Source organism: Leucoraja erinacea, chromosome 8, assembly GCF_028641065.1.
Source record: "Leucoraja erinacea ecotype New England chromosome 8, Leri_hhj_1, whole genome shotgun sequence".
NCBI lineage: Eukaryota > Metazoa > Chordata > Chondrichthyes > Rajiformes > Rajidae > Leucoraja > Leucoraja erinaceus.
Genome location: NC_073384.1, coordinates 43,679,889 through 43,704,016, shown reverse-complemented (window position 1 = coordinate 43,704,016; position 24,128 = coordinate 43,679,889). Strand labels below are relative to the sequence as shown.

At 42.1% G+C, this 24,128-nt stretch overlaps 1 protein-coding gene across 3 annotated transcripts in view; it reads left to right on the top strand.

Annotated features, from left to right (window-relative positions):
- The window catches only part of LOC129699628 (forkhead box protein N2-like), a 52,193-nt gene that overhangs the window by 21,374 nt on the left and 6,691 nt on the right, over positions 1-24,128 (top strand). For all 3 annotated transcript variants that reach the window (XM_055639599.1, XM_055639597.1, XM_055639598.1), the window contains 4 exons: positions 11,179-11,306; positions 16,782-16,846; positions 19,277-19,345; positions 23,072-23,186. In XM_055639599.1, coding sequence (XP_055495574.1) covers positions 11,179-11,306; positions 16,782-16,846; positions 19,277-19,345; positions 23,072-23,186 — 377 coding nt within the window. The remainder of the gene's footprint in view (positions 1-11,178; positions 11,307-16,781; positions 16,847-19,276; positions 19,346-23,071; positions 23,187-24,128) is intronic.

Sequence of the window (24,128 nt, the reverse complement as noted above, 5' to 3'; positions counted from 1 at the left end):
TTCCATCATTTGCCAGTTTGTTGATAGTAATAAATAGTTAGCTACCTAACCTGGTTACTATGATTATTGGCCAGGTAGACTGAAAAGCTTCCGTAGATGTAATGGTCCTGTGGCAGGATCTTTAACAGATGTGAGGCGTTGGCTTCACAGTGCACAAGGCCACTGTGTACTGCTATGCATCCAGATTGAAAAATTGCAGAACTTTGTTTTTCTATTTACAAACATTTCCTGATTTTCAATTTCAGAGATTTGATGCTAGAATTTTAATGTTGCTTCATTATAATCGTAAATAAAATCATTTTTGTGATTGGATACATTTGCAAAGCAGTGAGGAAGTTGCTTACCGGGTGTGGGTTTCATTTTGTGGCCTGGTTTTGAGTTGCTATGGTAACATTTCCTTCGGCTCTATCAGTTTGTGACCTGCCAGTAACATAATACATGACTGATCTGGCTTAACTGGATAAGAGTATTAATGCATGTGCTTCCTGCTTGTCAAAATTTGTTCTTGAGTCAGGCCATCTAACGACCAGTTAAATGTAAAAGTGGTGCATTTAGGAACAAATTCTGCCGTTGGTCTTCATTTTTTTTACCTGTCTCTTACTCAACAAAAATGTACTCCTTAAACCCTCATTGTGAATTGTGTAGATTTCTCTCCCTGAGATCACCTGATCTTTATTATGGTACTTTTAATAACGAACTGCAAGCATGCAGGCTTTAACAGTGAGACTATCTTCTTGGGTATGTATATTATAGCATCACTATTTTCTAGTCGATGGCTAGATTTGCACAAATGAGAATTTTGCAGTGCAATGCACCCTGTAATTGTGAGCCAATCACAACTAGGTCAATGCAGGGCTGCCAACTCTCACGCATTGAGCGTGAGACTCGCGCATTTCGACAAATTCTCACGCTCTCACGCTGATCACAAATTTCTCACGCTCTGTCGTGGGAAATTCTGTGATCAACGAGAATTTCAAAATCACATGGGCCGCGGGTGTTGGAGAGCCAGTGCTGAGGGAGGGATGAAAGCAGAAGCAGCGGCGGGGGCAGATGCGGATGGGGAGCCGGGGCTGGCGAGTGTTTGCCGGGCTGGCGAGTCGCTCGCTGCAGCTCCGGCCATGGAGCAGCCTCAGTGCAAGAGTCCCGGGCCGTCGGAGGCGTCGGAAGCGTTGCGCCGCTGCCTATCGGCAGTCTCTGTGCCGAATTTTCCCTGATGACCGGCATGGATCAGGCTGCGGCTCGGTGCATCCTGGAGGACAACCCATGGCGGCTGGAAGTAGGTAACAAGCACTGGGTAGAAACGGTGGAAGATAGTGGCCTTCAAATGGGGGTGGTTGGAGAAAGCATCCTGCTTGCCTCTAGATTTCACTTACTGTAATTGCAGGAACAATGTACTGATGTTGGGGGAGTCACAGTTTAAGAATAAAGGGTAGGCCAGTTAGGACTGAGATGAGGACAAACTTTCTTCACCCAGAGAGTTGTGAATCTGTGGAATTCTCTGCCACAGAAGGCAGTGGAGGCCAATTCACTGGATGTTTTCAAGAGAGAGTTGCATTTAGCTCTTGGGGTTCACAAAATCAAGGGATATGGGGAAAATAATTCGCTCCATAGATGCTGCTGCACCCGCTGAGTTTCTCCAGCATTTTTGTGTACCTTCGATCTTCCAGCATCTGCAGTTCCTTCTTGAACACTGATTTTAGATGAACAGCCATGATCATATTAAATAACAGTGCTGGCTCGAAGGGCCGAATGGCCTATTCCTGCACCTATTTTCTATGTTTCTATGCTTGAGTAAATGGCAATGAAACTCGACCACTTGATTTTGAAGCGTTCATGCATGGTGGAGGTATAATGTAGTCATAGAGTGATACAGTGTGAAAACAGGCCATTCGGCGCAACTTGCCCACACCCGCCAACATGTCCCAGCTACACTACCTGCTTTTGGTCCATATCCCTCAAAACCTGTCCAAACCACTCGCCACATCTTCCCATCTCCCCTCATGTCTGCCTTCCGCAAAGACCGCTCCCTCCGCAACTCCCTTGTCAATTCTTCCCTTCCATCCCATACCACCCCCTCCCCGGGCACTTTCCGTTGCAACCGCAAGATATGCAACACCTGTCCCTTTACCTCCCCCCTCGACTCCATTCAAGGACCCAAGCAGTCGTTCCAGGTGCGACAGAGGTTCATCTGTATCTCCTCCAACTGCATCCGCTGCTCTAGATGTCAGCTGATCTACATCGGTGAGATTAAGCGGAGGTTAGGCGATCGTTTCGCCGAACACCTCCGCTCGGTCCGCAAGAACCGGTGGCTCAGCACTTCAACACCCCCTCCCACTCCCCGTCCGACTTCTCGGTCCTGGGTCTCCTCCATGGCCAGAGTGAGCAACACTGGAAATTGGAGGAACAGCGCCTCATATTCACTTGGGGAGTCTGCATCCTGCATCTCCTCCCATCCCAGTCCCTGGGCTCCTCCTCTTCCTTTTTCCTTCCTTCTCCCCGCCACCCTCTATCAGTCTGAAGAAGGGTTTCGGCCAGAAACGTTGCCTATTTCCTTCACTCCATAGATACTGTTGCACCCGCTGAGTTTCTCCAGCATTTTTGTGTACCTGTCCTATCCTTGTATCAGTCTAACTGTTTCTTAAATGTTGGGATAGTCCCTGCCTCAACTACCTCCTCTGGCAGCTTGTTCCATACACCCACCACCCTTTGTGTGGAAAAGGTTACCCCTTAAAAAGTAACCTCTCAAAAGTACTTCAAACAAAAAACATTGAAATCATACTTCTACAATGCACGAAAACATGACTTTAATACATCAAATTTCAAGAAGTCCTTACTGTGGGAGGGGGACACCCCCTTCCCACACCCTCCCACCCACTCAGTTGCTCCACTCCCTCGCCATGAAACCCCAAGGCGAGTGATCAGTGATCGCTCAGCCCCCCCCCCCCACTTTCAAAAATGCTCCGTGGTCCCTGGTTCAGACAGATAGCACTGCCAGAAGTGAGCGGGGAACTGAGGCCAGTTGTCCGTGATGTCTGGATCCCAATGCTCAGAGCTTCGTGTTTCCGAGTTGGCTAACGTTATTGTCATTTGCCACTCAACTATTATGTTTGTTTACCTTACTGACTATTTCTCACTGGACCCCCCCCCCCAAATTCCTTTGACATTTTGAATAGAAATGTCCCCAATCTCGTTGTTTTATTAATTGAACATGTTGATGAACATCCTCAAGGAGTGTAATCAGATGGAAACTGATTCAGTTGCGATGTTTATGAGCTTGTTCAAAGAAGGGGCATATTTTAAAGGAGTGACAGATACTTGCAGGGGAATGTGTGAGGAGGTTATTATTTGTCTTTAGTTTTAGCTTTAACCAGGACATCTGAAGATTCAAAGTTTAATACAGTAATTGTGCTGAAACCGACTCGTAATGAATATCATCCATTCCGGAGTTTTTATTTTTCTGATGCCATTTAAACTTCACTTGGATTTCAATCACTTCAATGTAAAGGTAATTGGGAAGGGAGCATTGGAATAAAAATTTGCCCTTGGTACATATTAATCGTAGAAAATATTATGTACTCTCAAGATCACATTTAATAGAATAATATTGCTTAAATATATAGTTATTGGACTTTGCATTTCGGAAATGTCCCAGCTGAGAGGAAGACAGCAAAATACTGAAAATATTGGGGGTGAAAATGACTTCAGGACAGTTTGTTAGGAAAATGAAGGAAATGGTAACAGAATACTTATACAGCTGAGTGAGTATAATTGTATGGATGAGAAATTGTGTTCAACCAATTGATGACTTATTTGACAAAGTAACTAGCACCTTAGATAACAAGGAAGCCAATGGATGTAGCAAATTATGTTATACATAATTTGGTCTGTGAAGCGCCCCATAAAAGATTACCGCATTAGATAAGCACCTGTGGACTTGAACGTTATAGGTTAAGTCCAGGGGGTCAGATATGGGGCTTTATGTGTGGGCCAGATATATTGTCAGTGCAGAGGGGCTAGCAGCAAGGCCAAGTGTGCATCCAGAGTCAAAGTCTGGAATAGTACTAGTGCAGTTAAATCTGGGACCAGGGAGTGTTCAGCACTGGGTACCTAAGCAGGTAAGCAGCTATGATCAGGGTAGAACAGGGGGCCAAGTGTAAGGCTGGACTCGGGTTCAGGAATGAGAGAAGGTATGCAACTGGAGTCAGGGTCAGGAGTAGTTCCAGGTGTGCAGTGAGACCCAGGTTGGTCAACATGGGTCAAGTGTTTAATTATAATCTGATTTCCAGACATGAATATACTAAGATCATTCATGTGCTGCACCTGTTGATCAGAGCCTGGCTCTACTGTGGGATGTATTTAGGAATGTAATTTAGCCTAACCTTATTCATAGCTAATCCAATTTAAAACATAAATATTGCATTCAAGTGTAAGTTAAAAGACTTGCCACTGTATGCACCAGATTGCACAATTTCAAGCTGAAAAATGCAAAAGTCCGTACATCGGGCTTGGTCTCTCACAATTTTTCACTCCCAACTCTCACCCCATGTTGGCAGCCCTGTCAATGGGAGTAGGGATCTTCACACCCGTCAAAGTATTATTTATGTGTAGGAAGGATGTGCAAATGTTGGTTTAAACCGAAGATAGACACAAAAAGCAGGAGTAACGCAACGAGTCAGACAGCAGCTCTGGAGAAAAGGAATAGGAATGAGTACTACTTGCATTGTGTGTAAACAAAGCAACATTTGTTGAGCAAAAGTTTTATTTAATATAACCGTGATAAATAACACATTAGCTAAGATCAAGACGGGGTGAAAAGGAGTGGCTATATACACTGGGCAAAGATGTAAAGGGTGAGAACTGTTACCAGTAACAACAGCTTAAAGGGCCTGTCCCACTTTCACGACATAAAGGGACTGTCCAACTTACGTGTCCTTGGCATGCAAATTATGCGACCTCGTATTCGCTTTGGGCGCACGGGCATCGTATGGCCGGTCCCACTGAGAAGCACGGAGGGGTATGTAGTTGTGCGCGACATCGCGCAGGGCTCCGAAAGTTTTGTAGCAAACGAAATCTTTGCGCGCCAACGGCCTGTCGCGGAACTAACGGCCAAAGTGGGACAGGCCCAAGACCCTGGCGCGACGCAACGTCTCACCTCTAACACCAGCAGAAGCAGGCAAACGATCGCCGAGCTCAGCCTAGGGCTCACGGCCGTTGCGGTCCAGATCCGCCCCCACTTCTACTCCCAGAGCGGGGCCATGAAAATTGAAGATAGACACAAAATTCTGGAGTAACTCGGTGGGACCGGCAGCATCTCTGGAGAGAAGGAATGGATGACGTTTCGGGTCAAGACCCTTCTTTCAGACTGAAGAAGAGTCTCGACACGAAACATCACCCATTGCTTCTCTCCAGAGATGCTGTCGGTACTGCCAAGGACACGCAAGTGGGACAGGCCCTTAATTCATGACCTCTAACGAGTTTACCCTTGACTCATACTCGCAGCATGATTGTCACGAGGTCGTAGGTAGGTAGTGATACTAGTCGTAGGTACTCGTGGCCTCAAGTAGGTTGGGGCGTTTTTCTAGCCTGATGAAAAATGTCCATGAGTAAAAAAGGTTGTGAATTAGGTCGTGAAAGTGGGACAGGCCCTTAACTAGCCAGTAAAGAATAGAAATTTATTTCATGCTCCAACCACTAAGAAAGCACAGCATTAATGTTTGGGGACTGGAAAAGCTTTAGATAATATTAAACTGGTATTAAGTGAGGAGAATGCAAAGCAGAAGCTTAATTTGGCAATACATCACAATACAAGCCAGTGGTTTTATTTCCGATTAAGCCTGACTTTGTATGGTTTAAATGGTGTGATGCATCTCTAAAGGCTGTGCTAATTGTTTCGGACTTGTTTATTCACAATGTTTAAGATGGGAGTATATTGTTTATGTAAGCTGCAATGAATTGTGGCATTTCCACAATACATAAATGCCTGCTTCCATGCTTTGGAGAAAATAATTGTTTACAGAAAGCCATCTTACTGGAGAAAGAAATAAGAGTGCAAAACCATTGGAGTCCTCGTGCTGATTATAATGCACCATACTCTGATCTAAGGACCTGGCTCCCTTTTCCATAGATGGTACTTGACTGGTTGAATTCTTCCAGCATTTTCTGTTTTTGTTCCAGATTCCAGCATCTGCAGTTTTATTTGTTTTCCAAAGACATGGATTATTAATCCTGAGGCATGACCTTGAATTTTGCTAGGGAGGCTGGGGAATTTAAACTTCAATTTATGAAATTAAATCTGAAATTGAAAGCTAATATAAGTAGTAGTGAACATGACAATGACACATTCTAGTAAAAACCCATCTGGTTCACGCATATGTCTGGGAAGGAAACTACCAATCTTATGTTCTGTCTTAAATGTGATTTAACATCCACCAGAGTGGTTGATAATTAATTGCTCTCTGAACTGGCAGAGCGACAATTCTGTAGAAGGGCATTTTGAGATGGCAAATGGATGTTAGACCAAGATAGATACAAAATGCTGGAGTAATTTGGTTGTTCAGGCAGCATCTCTGGAGAAAGGAATAGGTGACGTTTTGGATCATGACCCTCCTTGAGACTCCTGCTCTCCGGCTATGCCTACTTTGAAGATGTTAGCCCAGCCTGGACATCATCACCCCCCCCCCCCACCCCATTTTCTGCAAAATAAAATTTAATCTTCCATATGGAGTTTAAGGAAATAGATTGTGTTTAAAACTAGAGGTAATTTTTCTTATTGTGAGGATATACAGTATCTGCATCAGCAGGATTGACTAGTCTCAGGCTGTCACCAGTAACTGGAAATCAAGGAAATGGCCAGGGCTGTCAAGAATAAATCATCTTTAGTTTTATTCTTCCACAGGCTGCCATGTACCACATGCCCTTGACGATACAGCCAAGGGCAAGGATATTAAATTACATTCATCATTGTTGTGCTTCACTGTACTTGTAACATTTCTGACAACGGAAATTGATGTATCAAAATTGACTTCCTCAAGTCAAAACACACATATTTTCTCAATTCTCAAGTTCTGATGTCGTCATTTACCTGAAACATTAATGGGCCTGTCCCACTTAAGCGATTTTTTTTGGCGACTGTCATAGTTGAAGCAGGTCGCCGATAAACCGGTGACTGGACCCCCCTACGACAATGTCTACAACAACCTACCACCTAGTCGACGTCAAGCTACCGACAACCGGAGACACATTAGGACGTCCTCCTAGGACCACACCTACGACAACCTACGTCCACCCGCGACAAGCTACGATAATGTACGACAATTCAGTCACCGGTACCTGTCGCCGTTTGCCGTAGGTTGACGTAGGTAGTCGCCGGTAGTCGCCAATGGAATTCACCGAAGTCAGCATGGGCGACAACCTACATCATCCTGGCGACAACCCACGACAGCACCTTCGTCAGGAGAAGTCAAGCTACGACAAGCCCACGGTCGCCGACTGTCGCCGAAACGTTTTGAACATTTCAAAATCCAGCGGTGACCAGAAAAACGCTACAATTCTTTGGGCGACTGAGGAGACTACTCACGACCACACAGGCGACACCCCGGCGACCAGTGGCGACAGCCTAGTTGCCTAAAAAATCGCCTAGGTGGGACAGGGGCATAAATTTACTTTCTTCTCCATAGTGTTTACCCGACCGGCAGTGTATTTCCAGCACTTCCTGGTTTTATTTCTTACAATGTAACTTTTTTTTGTGTACATTTTTTTGAACTCCCACACTACATTTTTATAAAATTCACTGTGAATCAAAGATCGATTTATTACAGGAAAAGGAAAATGTATCTGGAAAATGAAAAATAAGATATGGGGTGGCCAAAAGTCTAGGTTGGCTGTGGAATGGTTATTTATGGATGGAAAGGATTTGGAGGAGACATATGGGGCGAAAGACCTGTTTCCATACTGTATCACTCTATTACTCTATTTGGCAGTTCTTCATTGTCACAGTATAAATGCTGGAGTTTCCTCCCCAATGGCACTGTAGGAGTACATTCACCAGAAGGATCATAACGGTTCAAGAATGTGGCTCACACTGCCTTCTCAAGGGCATTTGGTGGATCAGCAATAAATTCTGGCATTGGCAGTGTCATCCTGAAAATGACTGAAAAAAAACATGGTAAGCTATTTTCACAGAGTATCTCCAGGGATATTGTGATAATTTATTTCAGATAATCGAACAATTTAGTGGAGTTTGCTGGGGCACACATTTTGTTCAGGACACTGGTGACAACTCACCTCCTCTTCAAAATAATACCATTGCATCTTCAACACCCATCCCAGAAACCAAACAAGACACGTTTAATCTCTCATCTGAAGGATGAGCCCTTAGACAGTACAACAGTCTCATAGCCAGTGTGGAGATTTGGAGTCCAATCATTAATTGTACTCCAAATGGTGATTTTGACATTGTCTGGACCATGCCAGAACAGGGCAATGAAAAATAAATTTACACTCTGTCCAAAGTATTTTGCACCTAAAGCTCCTCTTTGAAATAGTCACCCTTATTAGGACATAAACCATTGTTTTCTTATGACATAGCTGACTGTGGCATAGCTGACGGTGAGATTCCATCCCACACTACAGTTGTTTACACACACATGTACATTCACTGTCTTAGTCATATTTAAAGAATAGTACAGGAAGATAAAGCTGTTGCATAATTCGGATATCACCAAGCTTGCAGGTTTGTTGAAATTAATAAATAAGTAGTTTTACTTTACTGAAATTTAAAAAAATATTCCAGTATTTCAATGATCTTTAATTGGAAAACCTATTCATTAGGATTGTAATTGTTTACCTTATTTCCAATTACTTCCCTTCAACAGCGCTGTGTTGCTTCCAAAAGTGTTTCACACATGCATTTAGTTATGGCTAAATTCGGTCATTATTGAATCATTGCATATTCATGATTCAAGCAATTAATTAGAGTGGTACAGTGGTGCAGTTGGTAGAGCTGTTGCCTCACAACGCCAGAGACCAGAGTTCTATCCTGACCTTGGATGCTGTCAGTGTGGAGTTTGCACATTCTCCCTGTGACTGCATGGGTTTATTCTGGGTGCTGTTTCCTCCTAGATCCCACATGCTGGTTTAGTAAGTTAATTGATCTCTATAGTGTGTGCATGGAGTGGATGTGAAAGTGGGATAATATGGAACGAGTGTGAATGGATGATTAATGGACAGCATGTACATGGTGGGCCAAAGAGCTTGTTTCCACGCTGTGTCAGTTTATTTGATGTTCCGGTCATTTGGAGCATTTTTCTACAATCTCCTGTTGCCTTATAAGTTTTAATAACTTGAACCAATACTAAACAGACGCAGTGTTACTTTTTTTCTTATCCAGTATGTAAGAATCTCAAGATGAGGAACAGTGCCCAGATGTGGGAAGTAAACATGGAGTAACATATCTTGGCAATGGCAATCATGATGAAATAACAGTTGAGAAAGATGTCTTTAAGAGAAAAAGCAAACTAACAGATTAGAATAAAGTTAATTTGATGGGGATGGGAATGGAACAAGATAAGCAAGATAGGAAACATTTGTTTTAAGTGGCAAAGAGTGAAGACAATACATAGATAAAATTAAAAGACAAAGTCTGAAGGCATGTTATGGTGGATAAAACCCTGGTGAATAAATCAAGTGACATCGGCCATTGTGGGAAGGGAGGGGAAGAAATTGTTGGAGCCATGGCAGAGATATATGGATCTTTAGCCACAGAAAAGGTATGGTAAGACGAGAGGTGGCTGTGACGTGCCTTAATTTAAGAAAGGGTGCAAGGCCAAGTACAAGCCGGTGAATAAAACATTTGTGGTGGGAAGTTACTGGAGGGAACTTTGAGGTACAGGAACTACTTACATTTGGAAGGCAAAAACTGATTAGTCAGTATGCCTTTATGCATGGGTAATATTCTCCCTCGAATTTGAGCTTTTATGAAAAGGTGACCAAGAGTATTGACAAGGGTGGGGTGGCAGATATTGTCCACGTGGACTTTAGCATGCCGTGTGACAAGGTCCCACATGATAAAGAGGTCTGGAAAGTTCTTTGAAAATTAGTAAAACCTATTGTCTATACACCATGGTTTCTTAACCTTTCCTGAAACAGCTTTTTGGAACTGGCTTAAAACAGATTTTTGTAGATGGTCTATTTTCCTTTTTACTTCAAATGGTTTTTAAGCTTATTTGATATCTGGTCAATTTGAATTTTTGAAATACCAGTTTTTAATTTGTAAGCATTGTACACCTGAACTTTAAGTACAACCGGGCATCTAATAAAAGTCCGAAAGAACACCAAAAAAAAAAAAAGAAAATTAGTAAAACGGATTAATAAGGCTGCACAAAAAGTAAATGCATAGTTGGGTTCCTTTCTTAAAGGACACGTATAAATGTTAAACCTGCATTGACACTTGGATAAATAACACTGGTATATGGTCAAGATAATGCCAATTTTGAAAGACTTGATGAGACGATACACAGAGTGAATACACAAACTAGAGTTAAAACATCGAAGTTGGGGACTTCAATTGGAACTTATTTCCCAAAGAATTATTAGAATGTCTTATCACATGGAGGAGCGGATGCAGCCATAACATCGACACATTTAAGGGACAACAAAATGATGCTGAGAAGAATGGGATATATGATTAGATAAAGTATAGCTCGGAGCCAAATGGCCTGTGGTGCAGGAGAGGTTGGTTGTACCTTGATACTGTGAAATAAAAATTTAAGTATGTAAGGCTGTTTTAAAAAATATATATATCTCACGCCAACCATAAGTTTGTTAAGGAAAAATTGTACTTTGTTACTCAAAGTTTATTGTCACTTATTATAGCCATTTTGAAACTTTCTGAATATTTGGGAGTATCGGGTGTTTGCATAGGTCAGCTTTCAATAAACTTATTTCTGGAGCAGTTAACATTCTCAGAAGAGGAATTAATTTAAAGACCAGTATTATTGGGAAGGAAATAACTGACTTGAGTGACAGAAATAAAGCAATGTGTTGCATTAAGGACAGTGCTAACAGACCATGTTGAAATTTGGTCCATCACCTTTTGTTTTGTTCTAGATTGTAGCTGGTGGCTGGCGTTTAACGGTGTGTAAATGAAACAATCTGCTCTTTGTCATTTGTCTCTGATAGACTGTTGGGAAAGGCTCACTGTGGTGTGTAGACCCGCAGTACAGGCCCAACCTCATCCAGGCTCTAATGAAGACTCCATATTATTCAACAATGCAAATCTTCTGCACACCACCAGCCTCTCCTCCAAGGTATGTATCAGTTCTCTCAGTGTTTCGAAGTTCTCTCAGTGTTTACGTAGGAACTTGAGGTTTTCAGCGGGTGCAGCAGCACCTATGGAGCGAAGGAAATAGGCACGTTTCGGGTCTGATTTCGACAATATTTCCTTCGCTATCTTTTTTTTTTTGTGTACTATCGTTCTCTCAACCTACTTGAGGTTTTTATAACCTACACGGCTATGACAATAATTCTATAACGTAATTATTATAACTCCTCATTAAACTTATAAAGATGTAACTGAAATACACTGTGAATTGATACAGACATGACCAATCTCTAGGTTCTCCAGAATGTGATACTTTATTTGTGTCATACGATGTGTCATTAGTGGTTATTATTGATCCAAAGCCTGATACTTTTCTATGGGCTGTTAAAATCATTTTGCCAAGTGTGGAAGAGTGGGGTTTGCAGATTAACAAATATCAACAACAACTGTGATGAGGGTGAGGGGAGGCACTTGGTAGTCCATGTTTCTGTAGTGTAATAAGGTAGCCTCATTTATGCAACTTGAATGTGCTCTGAAGTGATTAGCTGCCACAGCTTCAAAGTAAACTGGGATATTAGTGTTGATATAATAATATACATTCACATCGTTTAGTTATTGTTGAAAAAGTAGTAAGGAATCAATGTAGTGGTCAATTCCACTTCGTCAAGATACAAAGATAATAATAAATAAGCCAGTTGTAATGTTACTATGGGAACTAATCATATGAGTGACAAACTGGTGTATTTTTACTCTTATCGGAAAGATGGACCTAGTAGGACATCAGTGATTGCAATTTATAAATGTAGAAGTTTTGCAGTATTTTATTTCCATTAAGAAGCATGGGCCATTGTCATTTAAAACCTAGAACTATTTATCATCAACACCCGCCATTCCTTTTGATCTGCTGTTTGATGTGCACTGTACTAGGAATGCGGCAGTTAGATGTGGTAGTAATGTCATTGTTCTTCTGCTGCACAAGGGCATTTTCACCAATGACAGGGATTCACTTGAAGATGCCATAGACTCTTGCTTCATGTTTCCTCACCTCACCCTCATAGGTAGTTGCTTAACAGTTTTTAGGGCAACAGATATTCAATTCAGAAGGAATCGTCTCCACTTTGATTGGAAGTGGAACTCATTCTAACTCCCACTGTACTTGATCACTGTCAAGCACCAGCACCACGTCCCATGTCCCCATCAGAGGTTTCCTTATACACCTTTTGCTCTCCAGACACTGACCTACATTATTGTTGCTTTCTCTGTTGATCTGGATTCTCAGAATCCCCTCCAATACCTTACCCACCACTGACTTCTATAGTTCCCAGGCTTTTCCTTGTGATCTTTCTTAAACAGAGGCACAACATCCACCTGAGTATCCCCATTATCAATGACACACACAATTTCTCAATTACCAGTAGTTACCACTCACTTAGCCACAATATCCCTCGCCTCTGAACTCCCGTGTCAAGCTAATTATTTGGCCACATCTCTGAATCCCTTTAACACCTCGAGATCTTTCTGATGACTTGTTTGGTTTGCACAAATTTTCTACTTTCTCCTTACACCCTAGAATTTATTGCTCCTCTCAAAGCATTTTACAAGACTCATTATATGGAAACGAGTGAGCCTGAACTCCCACAATATACAGATATTACCCACTTGCCACCAAGTAGGCATGTAAAGAAAACCTTGCAGATACCCAGCTGTGTTCGAAGCGTATCCATGTTGTTGGTACAATTCCAGACAGCAGCATCAGTGTTGATCAAAAACTGGATCAAAAATCTGATCATTGGGTTTGAGTTCCCACTGACAATATAAAATATCAGACCACATTGAATCCTTTTAGATGAGGACATGAAGGTATTATTGATGAAATGGGACAACGTGGACTTGTTACGCTGTTGTGCAGCTCAGTCTGTATGTGCATAAGCTACATTATAAATTCTTGCCCTAGAGGGACCTGAGAAACCTCTTTGGTTGAATTGATCATTATCAATTGGTATCAGAGCTCAATATAGAACTTTAACAAACATATTTTCTGCTGTTATTTTGTCAAGCAATATGGAAGAATAATGGATGTCAGTGGGTGACCTTGCATTTATAATACTTGGGGTATGTTTACAGAAAAGCTAAGCTCACTTTTGAGCAGCTAAAATAAAAGCATGAGCAAGTCAATTGGACTTTGCAGTTCAGAGAATTACACCAAACCCAGCTATGTCCATTTCTGTACAATAGAAGCAAATGTTCTTTTTAAAAACTGTTCTTATTTGATTCCAGTTTAATATCAGGATGACCTGGTGCTTTGGTGCCAGCATGTTACAGTGCATTCAGAAAGTATTCAGACCCCTTGACCTTTTCCACATTTTGTTACGTTACAGCCTTATTTTAAAATGGGTTAAATTCTTTTTTTTTAAATCAACAATCTACACATAATTGCCCAGAATGAAGATGCGAAAACAGGTGTTTAGAAATGTTTGCAAAGTAATTAAAAAGAAATAACTGAAATATCACATTTACATAAGTATTCCGACCTTTTGCTATGACTGAAAATTGAGCTTAGGTTCATCCTATTTCCATTGATTATCCTTGAGATGTTTCTACAACTTGATTGGAGTCCACCAGTGGTAAATTAAATTGATTGGACACGATTTGGAAAGGCACACACCTGTCTATATAAGGTCCCACAGTTGACAGTGCATGTCAGAGCAAAAACCAAGCCATGAAGACGAAGGAATTGTCCATAGACCTCTGAGGCAGGATTGTGTCGAGACACAGATGTGGTGAAGGGTATAAAACAATTTCTGCAGCATTGCAGGTCCCAAAGAGCACAGTGGCCTCCTTCAATCTTAAATGGAAGAACTTAGGAACCACCAGGACTCTTCATAAACCTGGCCGCCCGGCCAAACTGAGCAATCGGGGGAGAAGGGCCTTGGTCAGGGAGGTGACCAAGAACCCGATGGTCACCCTGACAAAGCTCCAGAGTTCCTCTGTGGAGATGGGAGAACCTTCCAGAAGGACAACTATATCTGCAGCACTCCACCAATCAGGCCTTTATGGTAGAGTGGCCAGACTGAAGCCACTCCTCAGTAAAAGGCACATGACAGCCCGCTTGGAGTTTGCCAAAAGGCACGAGAAACAAGATTCTCTAGTCTGATGAAACAAAGATTGAACTCTTTGGCCTGAATGCCAAGCGGTACGTCTGGAGGAAACTAGGCACTGCTCATCACATGGTCAATACCATACCTACGGTGAAGCATGGTGGTGGCAGCATCATGCTGTGCATTTAAGAGGGAGTTAGTTGTGGCCCTTGTGGCTAAAGGGATCAGGGGGTATGGAGAGAAGGCAGGTACAGGATACTGAGTTGGATGATCAGCCATGATCATATTGAATGGCGGTGCAGGCTCGAAGGGCCGAATGGCCTTCCTCCTGCACCTATTTTCTATGTTTCTATGTGGGGATGTTTTTCAGTGGCAGGAACTGGGAGACTAGTCAGGATCGAGGGAAAGATGAACGGAGCAAAGTACAGAGAGATCCTTGATGGAAACCTGCCCCAGAGCGTTCTAGATCTCAGACTGGGGCAGAGGTTCACCTTCCAACAGGACAACTACCCAAAGCACACAGCCAAGACAACGCAGGAGTGACTTTGTAACAAGTCTGTGAATGTCCTGGAGGGGCCCGGACTTGAACCCGATCGAACATCTCTGGAGGAACCTGAAAATAGCTGTGTATCGACGCTCCCCATACATTTCAGAGCTTGAGAGGATCTGCAGAGAAGAATAGGAGAAATTACCCAAATACAGGTGTGCCAAGCTTGTAGCGTCATACCCAAGAAGTCTTGAGGCTGTAATCACTGCCAAATGTGCCTCAACAAAGTACTGAGGGTCTGAATACTTATGTAAATGTGATATTTCAGTTATTTATTTTTAATTACTTTGCAAAAATTGCTAAACACCTGTTTTTAGTTTTTTATTATGAGGTATTGTGTGTAGATTGATGATAAAATAAATGAATTTAATCCATTTTAGAATAAGGCTGTAATGTAACAAAATGTGGACAAGTGAAGTGGTCTGAATACTTTCTGAATGCACTGATAAGGTATTCCTCATTTTGAGCAACATAATATTCAAGAATATTCAGACGGAAGAAGGGTCTCGACCCAAAACGTCGCCCATTCCTTCTCTCCAGAGATGCTGCCTGTCCCGCTGAGTTACTCCAGCATTTTGTGTCTACCTTAGAATTATATACTTATGTGCTGGAATTTGTAATTGATGATGTACTTTTTGAGGGACTTTACTTTGGACTTTAGAGATACAGCAACAAAACAGGCCTTTTGGACCACCTAGTCGGAGCCGAACAGCGATCACCCCGTACACTAGCACTAATCTTCCATCTAGGGACAATTTATAGGTCAATTAACCTATAAACCTGTACTTCCTTAGAGTGTGAGAGGAAACTGTAACACCTCGAGAAAACCCAGGAGAACGACGTACAAACTCCATACAGTCAGCACCTGTAGTCAATATTGAACCCGGGTCTCTGGTGCTGTAAGGCAGCAACTCTACCACTGCGCTACTATGCCGCCTAACATGCTGCTCGACATGTATAATTTGCAGGATGACAATAGACAATAGGTGCAAGAGTAGGCCATTCGGCCCTTCGAGCCAGCATCACCATTCATTGTGATCATGGCTGATCATCCAAAATCAGTACCCCGTTCCTCCCTTTTCCCCATATCCTCTGACCGCTATCTTTAAGAGCTCTATCCAACTCTCTCTTGAAAGCATACAGAGAATCAACCTCCACTGCTTTCTGAGGCAGAGAATTCTACAGATTCACAACCCTCTGTGAGAAAAAGTTCTTCCTCATCTCCGTTCTAAATTGCTTACCCCTTATTCGTAAACTGTGGCCCTGGTTCTGGACTCCCCCAACATCGGGATCATGTTTCCTGCGTCTACTGTGTCCAAACCCTTAATAATCTTATATGTTTCAATAAGATCCCCTCTCATCCGTATACAAGCCCAGCCGATGAATCAAGTAACTTTTACTATTTCTGAACACCCTCCAGATACCTCTCAAAAGGATTGATAACGGGTTTACGGCAATTTGTGTTTAAACAGCCTTTGTTAATAAGACTATGGAAGAAGTGATGGCTGGATACTTTTTTACAACCCAACCTATTTGACAAGTTTAATTTTTGGTCACACTGTTTACTAAATTGCATACCAAGTCATGAAATTGCTCACTGCAGAATTAAAGTTGTTGTTTTTTGTAAGCACAGTAGACATAGGCTGCTTGTTTGAAAATATCAAATGTGCAAATAATTGGATTTGTCCAAATCACCTGACAATTTTTTTTACCTAGCTTCATAGATAAGGAATAGCACTTGTGAAACAATATTAAAGTGGGTCAGCATCTTTAGCAAATGGCAATTATTTCAAATGTGTAATTGTATTTCTTGTAGTGCATCACCACCTCCTCACCACCTCACATCAACGTCGCCACAGCTCCGAGACAGCCTACAGAAAAGTGAGTTCAGTTTTCTTTTCTTAAGTGTATTTATCTAGAAATTGTGAATACATGGATAAACTGAAATTGTATAAACTCAATAACTTATTAATTTCTTGGCAATTACACCTTTACTTGTGAAAAACAGTCAGACTAAATATGGCCATTTTTATTTTTGAAACAATAAAAATCCTGCTTTTTCTCCCCTCTCCCATTGGGCTGAAAATACAATGCCAATCAGTAAGCTTAACACCATCCAGGACAAAACAGCCCAGTTGAATGAGACTATCTACTGTAAATATGTTTTTCCTTTATCACTGCTGTGTTGTGGCTGCAATGCTGCCATCTACCAAATGCACTGCAGTTACTCGCTCAAGCTACTCGCAGCCTCTAGTATTAGGAAATTAATGGGAATAACATAATCTCCATATTCCCCTTTAAGATGCACATCATCCCAAATTGGAAAAATAACATGGAACATAGAAAAGGACAGCACTGGAACATGCCTTTTCGACTGCAATATCTGTGCTGAAAAGTCTCTTAAATACCACTGTTATATCTGCCTCAACCACCTCCCCCCTCCAGGCATTCATCACCGCATATATTTAAAAAAACATGCCCCACATGTCGCCTTTAAACTTTGCCCCTCTCATCTTAAAACTATGTCCTCTAGTATTTGATATTTCTATCGAGGGGGAAAAAACACCCCATCTATGTCTCTTATAATTTTATATGCTTCTACCATGTCTCCCCATATGGCATTCCAAAGAAAACAATCCAAGTCTGCGCCCTTTTCAAAGCCTACACATCCTTCCTGTAATAGGGCAGCCAGAACTGCACCAATATTCCAAATTGTCATTCACGTTGTCATTGCGTCTAAATCAATTAACATCTTACTCAGCTGCATTCTACATAATGACTCAAAAATATCGCTTGCCACCATTTCTCAAGGCGATTCGCGATGGATAATAAATGCTGGTCTTGCCAGTAACACCCACATCGCAGAAAATTTATAAATAAAAGTACTTAACCCTGCAGTAAAGCGGAGACATTAGCCAGCATTACAAGTTTAAAAAAAAAATTATCCAGCCATTTTTGTTTGAAATAGTACCAATACTGGATAAGGAAGAGTCAGGTCGGGCTTTGATTACCCATACTGGCGCAGTAATTCACATGAATGTCATTTAAAGGATGCCTTGGATGGTTGTATGTATCCTCCAGGGAAAATAAATCTAATTTACAGCAGCATGTTTGAATTCCGTTCCCCAATTTAATCAATGGCCAACCAATGTTTGTTGCTGCTGCTTTCTGCTTTACCAGTTCCACCTAGATGTACTTTCTAGCATCCAATTGCTCTTCAGTTCTTTGTTTAAATGTCTGTTTTTCATGTGCATCTTAGTGGTGCTATTGTTGACGTGAGAATCAACGTACGAAGACCAGAAACTAAGAGCGCTGGAGTAGCTCTGGACTGTGGGTCTGGCAGCATCACAGGAGTATATGGATGTTGCCTGAACCACTGAGCTACTCCAACACTCAATCATCTTTTGTAAACCAGCATCTGCAATTCCTTGTTTCTACAGTATACCAAGACCAAATGAATTGTACCACACACACATGCACAAACACATGGAATTTCCAATTAATTTCCAATTCCTAGTCCTATCCACCTCTACCAACCCTTTCCTTATCATAGAACACTACAGCCAATTGTTGCAACCGACTTATCTCCAGCTGCGATCAGTCGGGTCATTGTGGAAATGGAATCATACTTTCGACATTCAATGCTGAAGATTTATCTTCAACTAATCCAAGGAAGAAAATTATTTAAGCCTTTTAAGTTAGTTAACATCAATATCTTGCCTGTTTTACAAATGGTATTGCAATTCCAGAGGTGGGAACTGTTATAGTTAATTGATCATGAGACTTGTCCAGCTAAAACTTGGCATGTGCATAGATGTGATATCAGGAGAATAAAGGATGTGCGTTTTTTAATCTGTATTGATCTGAAATTAGCTGGAGCTGTACTTGTTTTCAGAAATTACCAGAGACTGGGTCAAAAACAGAGAATTCCTATTCTGTCCCAGATTTTGTTTTGGATTTTTACTGCAAGGAACCTGGAGTCTTTATTTTTTTTAAATTATTGCTGGCAGTGCTGCTGCTGTTGTGTCTAGAATTTCCATGCCTATGCTTGTAACTATGACTACCAAACCCTAACACTATAATTGGCTGTTGGCAGCTGATTTAAAATCTGGCCAGTTATAATAGGTTGTTCATAATTTATATCAATACACTCTCTGGAGAATTGAACTCTTAAGTTATTGACTGACTAGTGAAGAGACAATGATTGCTGTTTTTCTTTGGTCAGTTTTGTATGCCTCTGCGAGGCTAGATTAGCTATGTAATTTATGATTAATATAAATTAATTTGTTTACAATTAAAACATGTTCATAGGTTCTGATATTGATGCTGCCACTGCTATGATGTTGCTGAATTCTTCTCCAGAACAAAGACTTCCTCAGTGTAAGTTGCTTTTTATATTTCCCTGTTCCATCAATAAGTTGGTTTAATAAGCCTATAGTATCTATTTCTGGGGTCAGATTGAGGACATTAATTTAAAAATGTACAAAATTGGCTGATCATCACTAAATTGGCTAATAATCACATGGCAACTATTTCAAAAGGTGTTCCCTTGTACTCCATCTCCAAAGCTACTGAATTCAAGAGAAGTTTATAATGTACAACTGCCAGACACAACTGTATAAACTCTCTTAACGAACTAAAACCTTGCATGTCCCACAATTTAAAATATTTACCTATCTTACTTGTAAAAGATGCAACAAGAACTATCTGAACTATTTATTTTTGAATAATCAGCTCTGCATATTTCTCCTGGTGATACTTCCCACTTTCTTAGTGACAATTTCAAATTTATCCAACACTAGACCAAGTGCGGACCCGTTGGGGCCCATTCCCCCAACACAATATTCCACCACTCACCCATAGCCCCCAATGGCGCAAGCCCGACTGACGTTTTTAAAGTTTAAAATAGCAATAACGTAAAATATAAGATCAATGTGAACGCATCTCACTCTCCCTCTTCAGTCCCCTATTCCCCTCCTCCATTACCCTCCCTCTCCCCACCCTCCACCAACCTACCTCTGCTTCATCCCCCTCCCCTCCTCTCTCTTCCCCCTCCCATCCTCCATTACCTCGCCTTCCCTCTTCCTACCCCTATCCTCCCCCATTCCCCCTCATCCCCAGCACTCCCTCCCCCTCCTCTTCACCCTCCCTCATATTTCCCCTCCCCACCTCCCCTCCCCCACTCCCCCCTTCACCTCTCCCTTCCTCTTCTTTCCCCTATCCTCAGGTACTCCCTCCCTTCATAACCCCTCTCCCCTCCCTACCCCCCTCCTCTCCCTCTACCCCCCCGGGCCAAGCGGCCTGGAGCCACGGGAGGGGGAGGGAGAGGCCGAGGCTGCGGCCTAGTCCTTGCCTCGGGTCCCGCTCCTCTCCCTCTCCGGGCCTGGAGCAGCAGCCCCTGCACTGGCTCGAACCCCAGCCCAGGGCCCGGAGCCGCGCTCAGGGCCCAGTCTGTGTCTACAGCCCCGGGGCTCGGCTCCCGCCAGGCCTCTTCGCCTTTCCCCTCTCCCCCACTCCCTCCCTCCCTCCCTCTCCTTTCCCCTACCCTCAGTCGCTCCCTCCCTCCATAACTTCTCTCCCCCCTCCTCTCCCTCTATTCCCCACTCCTCACCTCCCCACACAATGAAAATCGTGATTTTTTTTTTTTTTAAATGAAAGCTTCCCCCTATTCCACCCACCCCCCCAAATGAAAATTGCGATTTTTTTTCTTTAAAATAACCTAAACACAATGTTCATGAAAACGGTAGAATTTGAGTAAAACAGACTTTTTTTGAAAAACATGATTTTTTTTAAATGCAAATGAGATTCGGGATCCCATTGTAACATCGAACATTGCTGACAGGCAGGGCAAGTGGAAAAGTGGTTTGAAAAGTGTTTTTTGTAAAGTTTAAAATGTCAATGACTTGTGAAATATAACATCAATCCGAACGATACTTGTTTCATTTACATCCCAGGACAATGGTGAGTAAGGTGGGCCAAAAATTGTAACACAACATTTGGTCTCTCATTTTACTAAGAAATTCATTAAAAGATGAAATGCACATGCATTCAGGAATTTTGTGAGATGACAAAGCTACCAATTTTTCTGGCCTTGTACATTTGTTTGAGATATCAGTAAAGATTTATAATTGTTTTTATTAACTTAAATAATCAGCAACCTAAACGCTAGGCATTCAGGTCCAAGTCTAGATGGTGATTATTGGCTTCATAAATCTTAAAATAATTGGTCGAGGGATTAGAGCACACTTGAATTTTTTTTTTTTTTTCTTTTGCTGGTTCGGAGTCTGGCACTCAAAGCCTGAAACCATGGATTTTGCATTTCCCATGATTACATATGAAAAATTATTTGTACATGACACATAATTTGCAGAAATTCAAATTAGCCATTTTTTTAATGGGGCAACGATGTGCATTCTTAATATTAATGGCAAAACATATATTGTCTTTCTGGGTGATTTTGGCGAGGGGGGGGTGGGATTCCACTTTATAGAGATTGAAGATTACCTTAAGAAATTTGACAAAACTAAGACTCAACAAATACATTTATTTCTGGTATTTTCTGGTATTGTCCTGCAACACTAAAGATTGGAAAATGTAAATAATATACTAAGAACTGTTCTCCCATTTTTGTGATATTAACTTGTATATTCCAATAAAACAATAAACCCCTCTATATCACACTTGTGTAGTCATGAAATGCTTTGAGAGGCTGGTGAAGAATCACATCTGCGCCTTCCTCCCTCGGAACATGGACCCGTTGCAGTTTGCATACCGTCCGAACAGGTCCACGGACGATGCGGTCTCCCAGGTCTTGCACACCGCTCTCTCCCATCTGGACAGCCAGAAGGGGGGCTACGTGAGGATGCTGTTCATAGACTACAGTTCAGCCTTCAACACGATAGTCCCCACCAGACTGGCCGGGAAGCTACTGGAATTGGGGCTCAACACCTCCCTGTGTGCCTGGGTCCTGGACTTTCTCACCGCCAGGCCCCAGGTAGTCAAGATGGGAGGGAATACATCAAAGTCCCTCACCCTGAGCACAGGATCGCCCCAGGGTTGCGTCCTCAGCCCCCTATTGTACTCCCTGTACACACATGACTGTGTGGCTAGGTTCAGCTCCAATTCAATAATTAAGTTTGCTGATGACACTGTGGTGGTGGGCCTGATCTCAGACAATGATGAGAAGGCCTACCGGGAGGAGGTGGCTGATCTAGCACTCTGGTGCCAGGAGAACAGCCTCCTCTTGAACATCAAAAAAACGAAGGAGCTGATCATGGACTTTAGGAGGGCACATCATCCGAGGACGTACACTCCATTGAGTATAAATGGGGATCCTGTGGATAGGGTGAACTGTTTTAAATATCTGGGAGTCCACATCTCTGAGGATATGACATGGTCATCACACGCCTCAGCACTGGTGAGTAAGGCAAGGCAGCGCCTTTACCACCTCAGGCAATTGAGGAAATTCAGAGTGTCTCCGAGGATCCTCCAGTGCTTCTACGCAGCGGCGGTGGAAAGCATCTTGTCCGGGAACATTACCATCTGGTTCGGGAATTGCTCTGCCAAGGACAAGAAGGCTCTGCAGAGAGTAGTGCGTTCGGCCGAACGCACTATGGGAACTTCACTCACCCCCCCACTGCAGGAACTATACAACAGGAGGTGCAACTCCAGAGCAAATAAAATCATGAGAGACCTCTTCCACCCCTGCAACGGACTGTTCCAGCCGCTACGGTCAGGCAAACGCCTCCGTTGCCATGCAGTGAGAACGGAGAGGTTGAGAAGGAGTTTCTTCCCAGAGGCAATTCGGACTGTAAACGCCTTTCTCACCAGGGACTAACTATACAGAACGTTTTTCCTTCTATTATTTATTATGTAAAATAATATGTGTGTTATGATTGTGTTTATAATTTGTTTGGTTGTTTTGTTGTTCCGCGAGCATTGCCACTTTCATTTCACTGCACATCTCGTATGTGTATGTGACAAATAAACTTGACTTGACTTGACTTGACTTGACTTAAAATAACTTAATTACAATGTTTAGCTACACTGTTTCTTCCGATCAGCTTCTGTAAGTACTGATCAATTCTTTCACTTTTATTTTGACAGGTAATTCATCCCAGCAACACAGTCCAGTGCTAAGCAGAAAACGTAGTCACAAACGTGCATTTTCAAAGCATGCCCCAATCACAGTGAAAATGCCCGAAACCACAATCAGAACAAGGTAAACCAATGTTTAGTTTCGTGTTACACAGTGACTGAATTTCAATAATTAAGTGTGAACATAATAGATATTTACTGTGCTTGGAGAATTTTTTCAGAGTGAAATCACCTTTGAGAAACAGGCACACCAAGCAAGAGGGTCTTGGATCTCAGCACTAGTCCGCGGGCATTTAGCTGAGCTCAGCCTGGTCCACAGCAGCCACATGTGACATAGGCATTTAAAGAAAGGAGTATAATCTGTAAAATGGGCTGTAGAATATCCATTATCCTATTTAAGATAGTGAATTTCTTCATAGAGTAAATTAGAAATTAGGTTATAACCTATTTTGGGTTTTATTCCTAAATTTGTGGTAAGAATACTATCAAAGAGTTTTTAATTTTACTGTTTACAAATTTCATTCAAGATAGTGGTAACTTTTTGGCCAAGGTAATTCATGCATTTGTCACACATCCCTTTTCTCCCGAAACATAAAGATTAAAAGGAGGGTGCTAGAAATTTAGAAAGGGGCAGGAATAGTATTTGAGGTTTCATATATTATACCTGCTTCTGTTTCTCAAAGTTTTTATTTATGCATTTTCCCTTCAAAAACATAAATACTCAAGAACATGAGGGACAGGAAGCAGGAATAGAGCATTTCATCCCTTGTGCTTGCTCTATTCATAGTCAGACAGCATTGAAATGGGCCCTTTGATCCAACGTGTCCATACCGATCAGGGTGCAACATCTAAGTTTGTCCCATTTGCCCATGTTTGGCCCATCTCCCTTTCAACCTCTCCTATTGATGTACCGGTTATTATAGTGTCTGCCTCCACTATAACATCTGCAGCTCATTCCATATAACCACTACTCTCTGGTTGAAAAACGTTGCCCCTAAGATTCCTATTAAATATTTCCCCTCTCGTCCTAATGGACAAACAAGAACTTTTTATTAGAATATGGTCT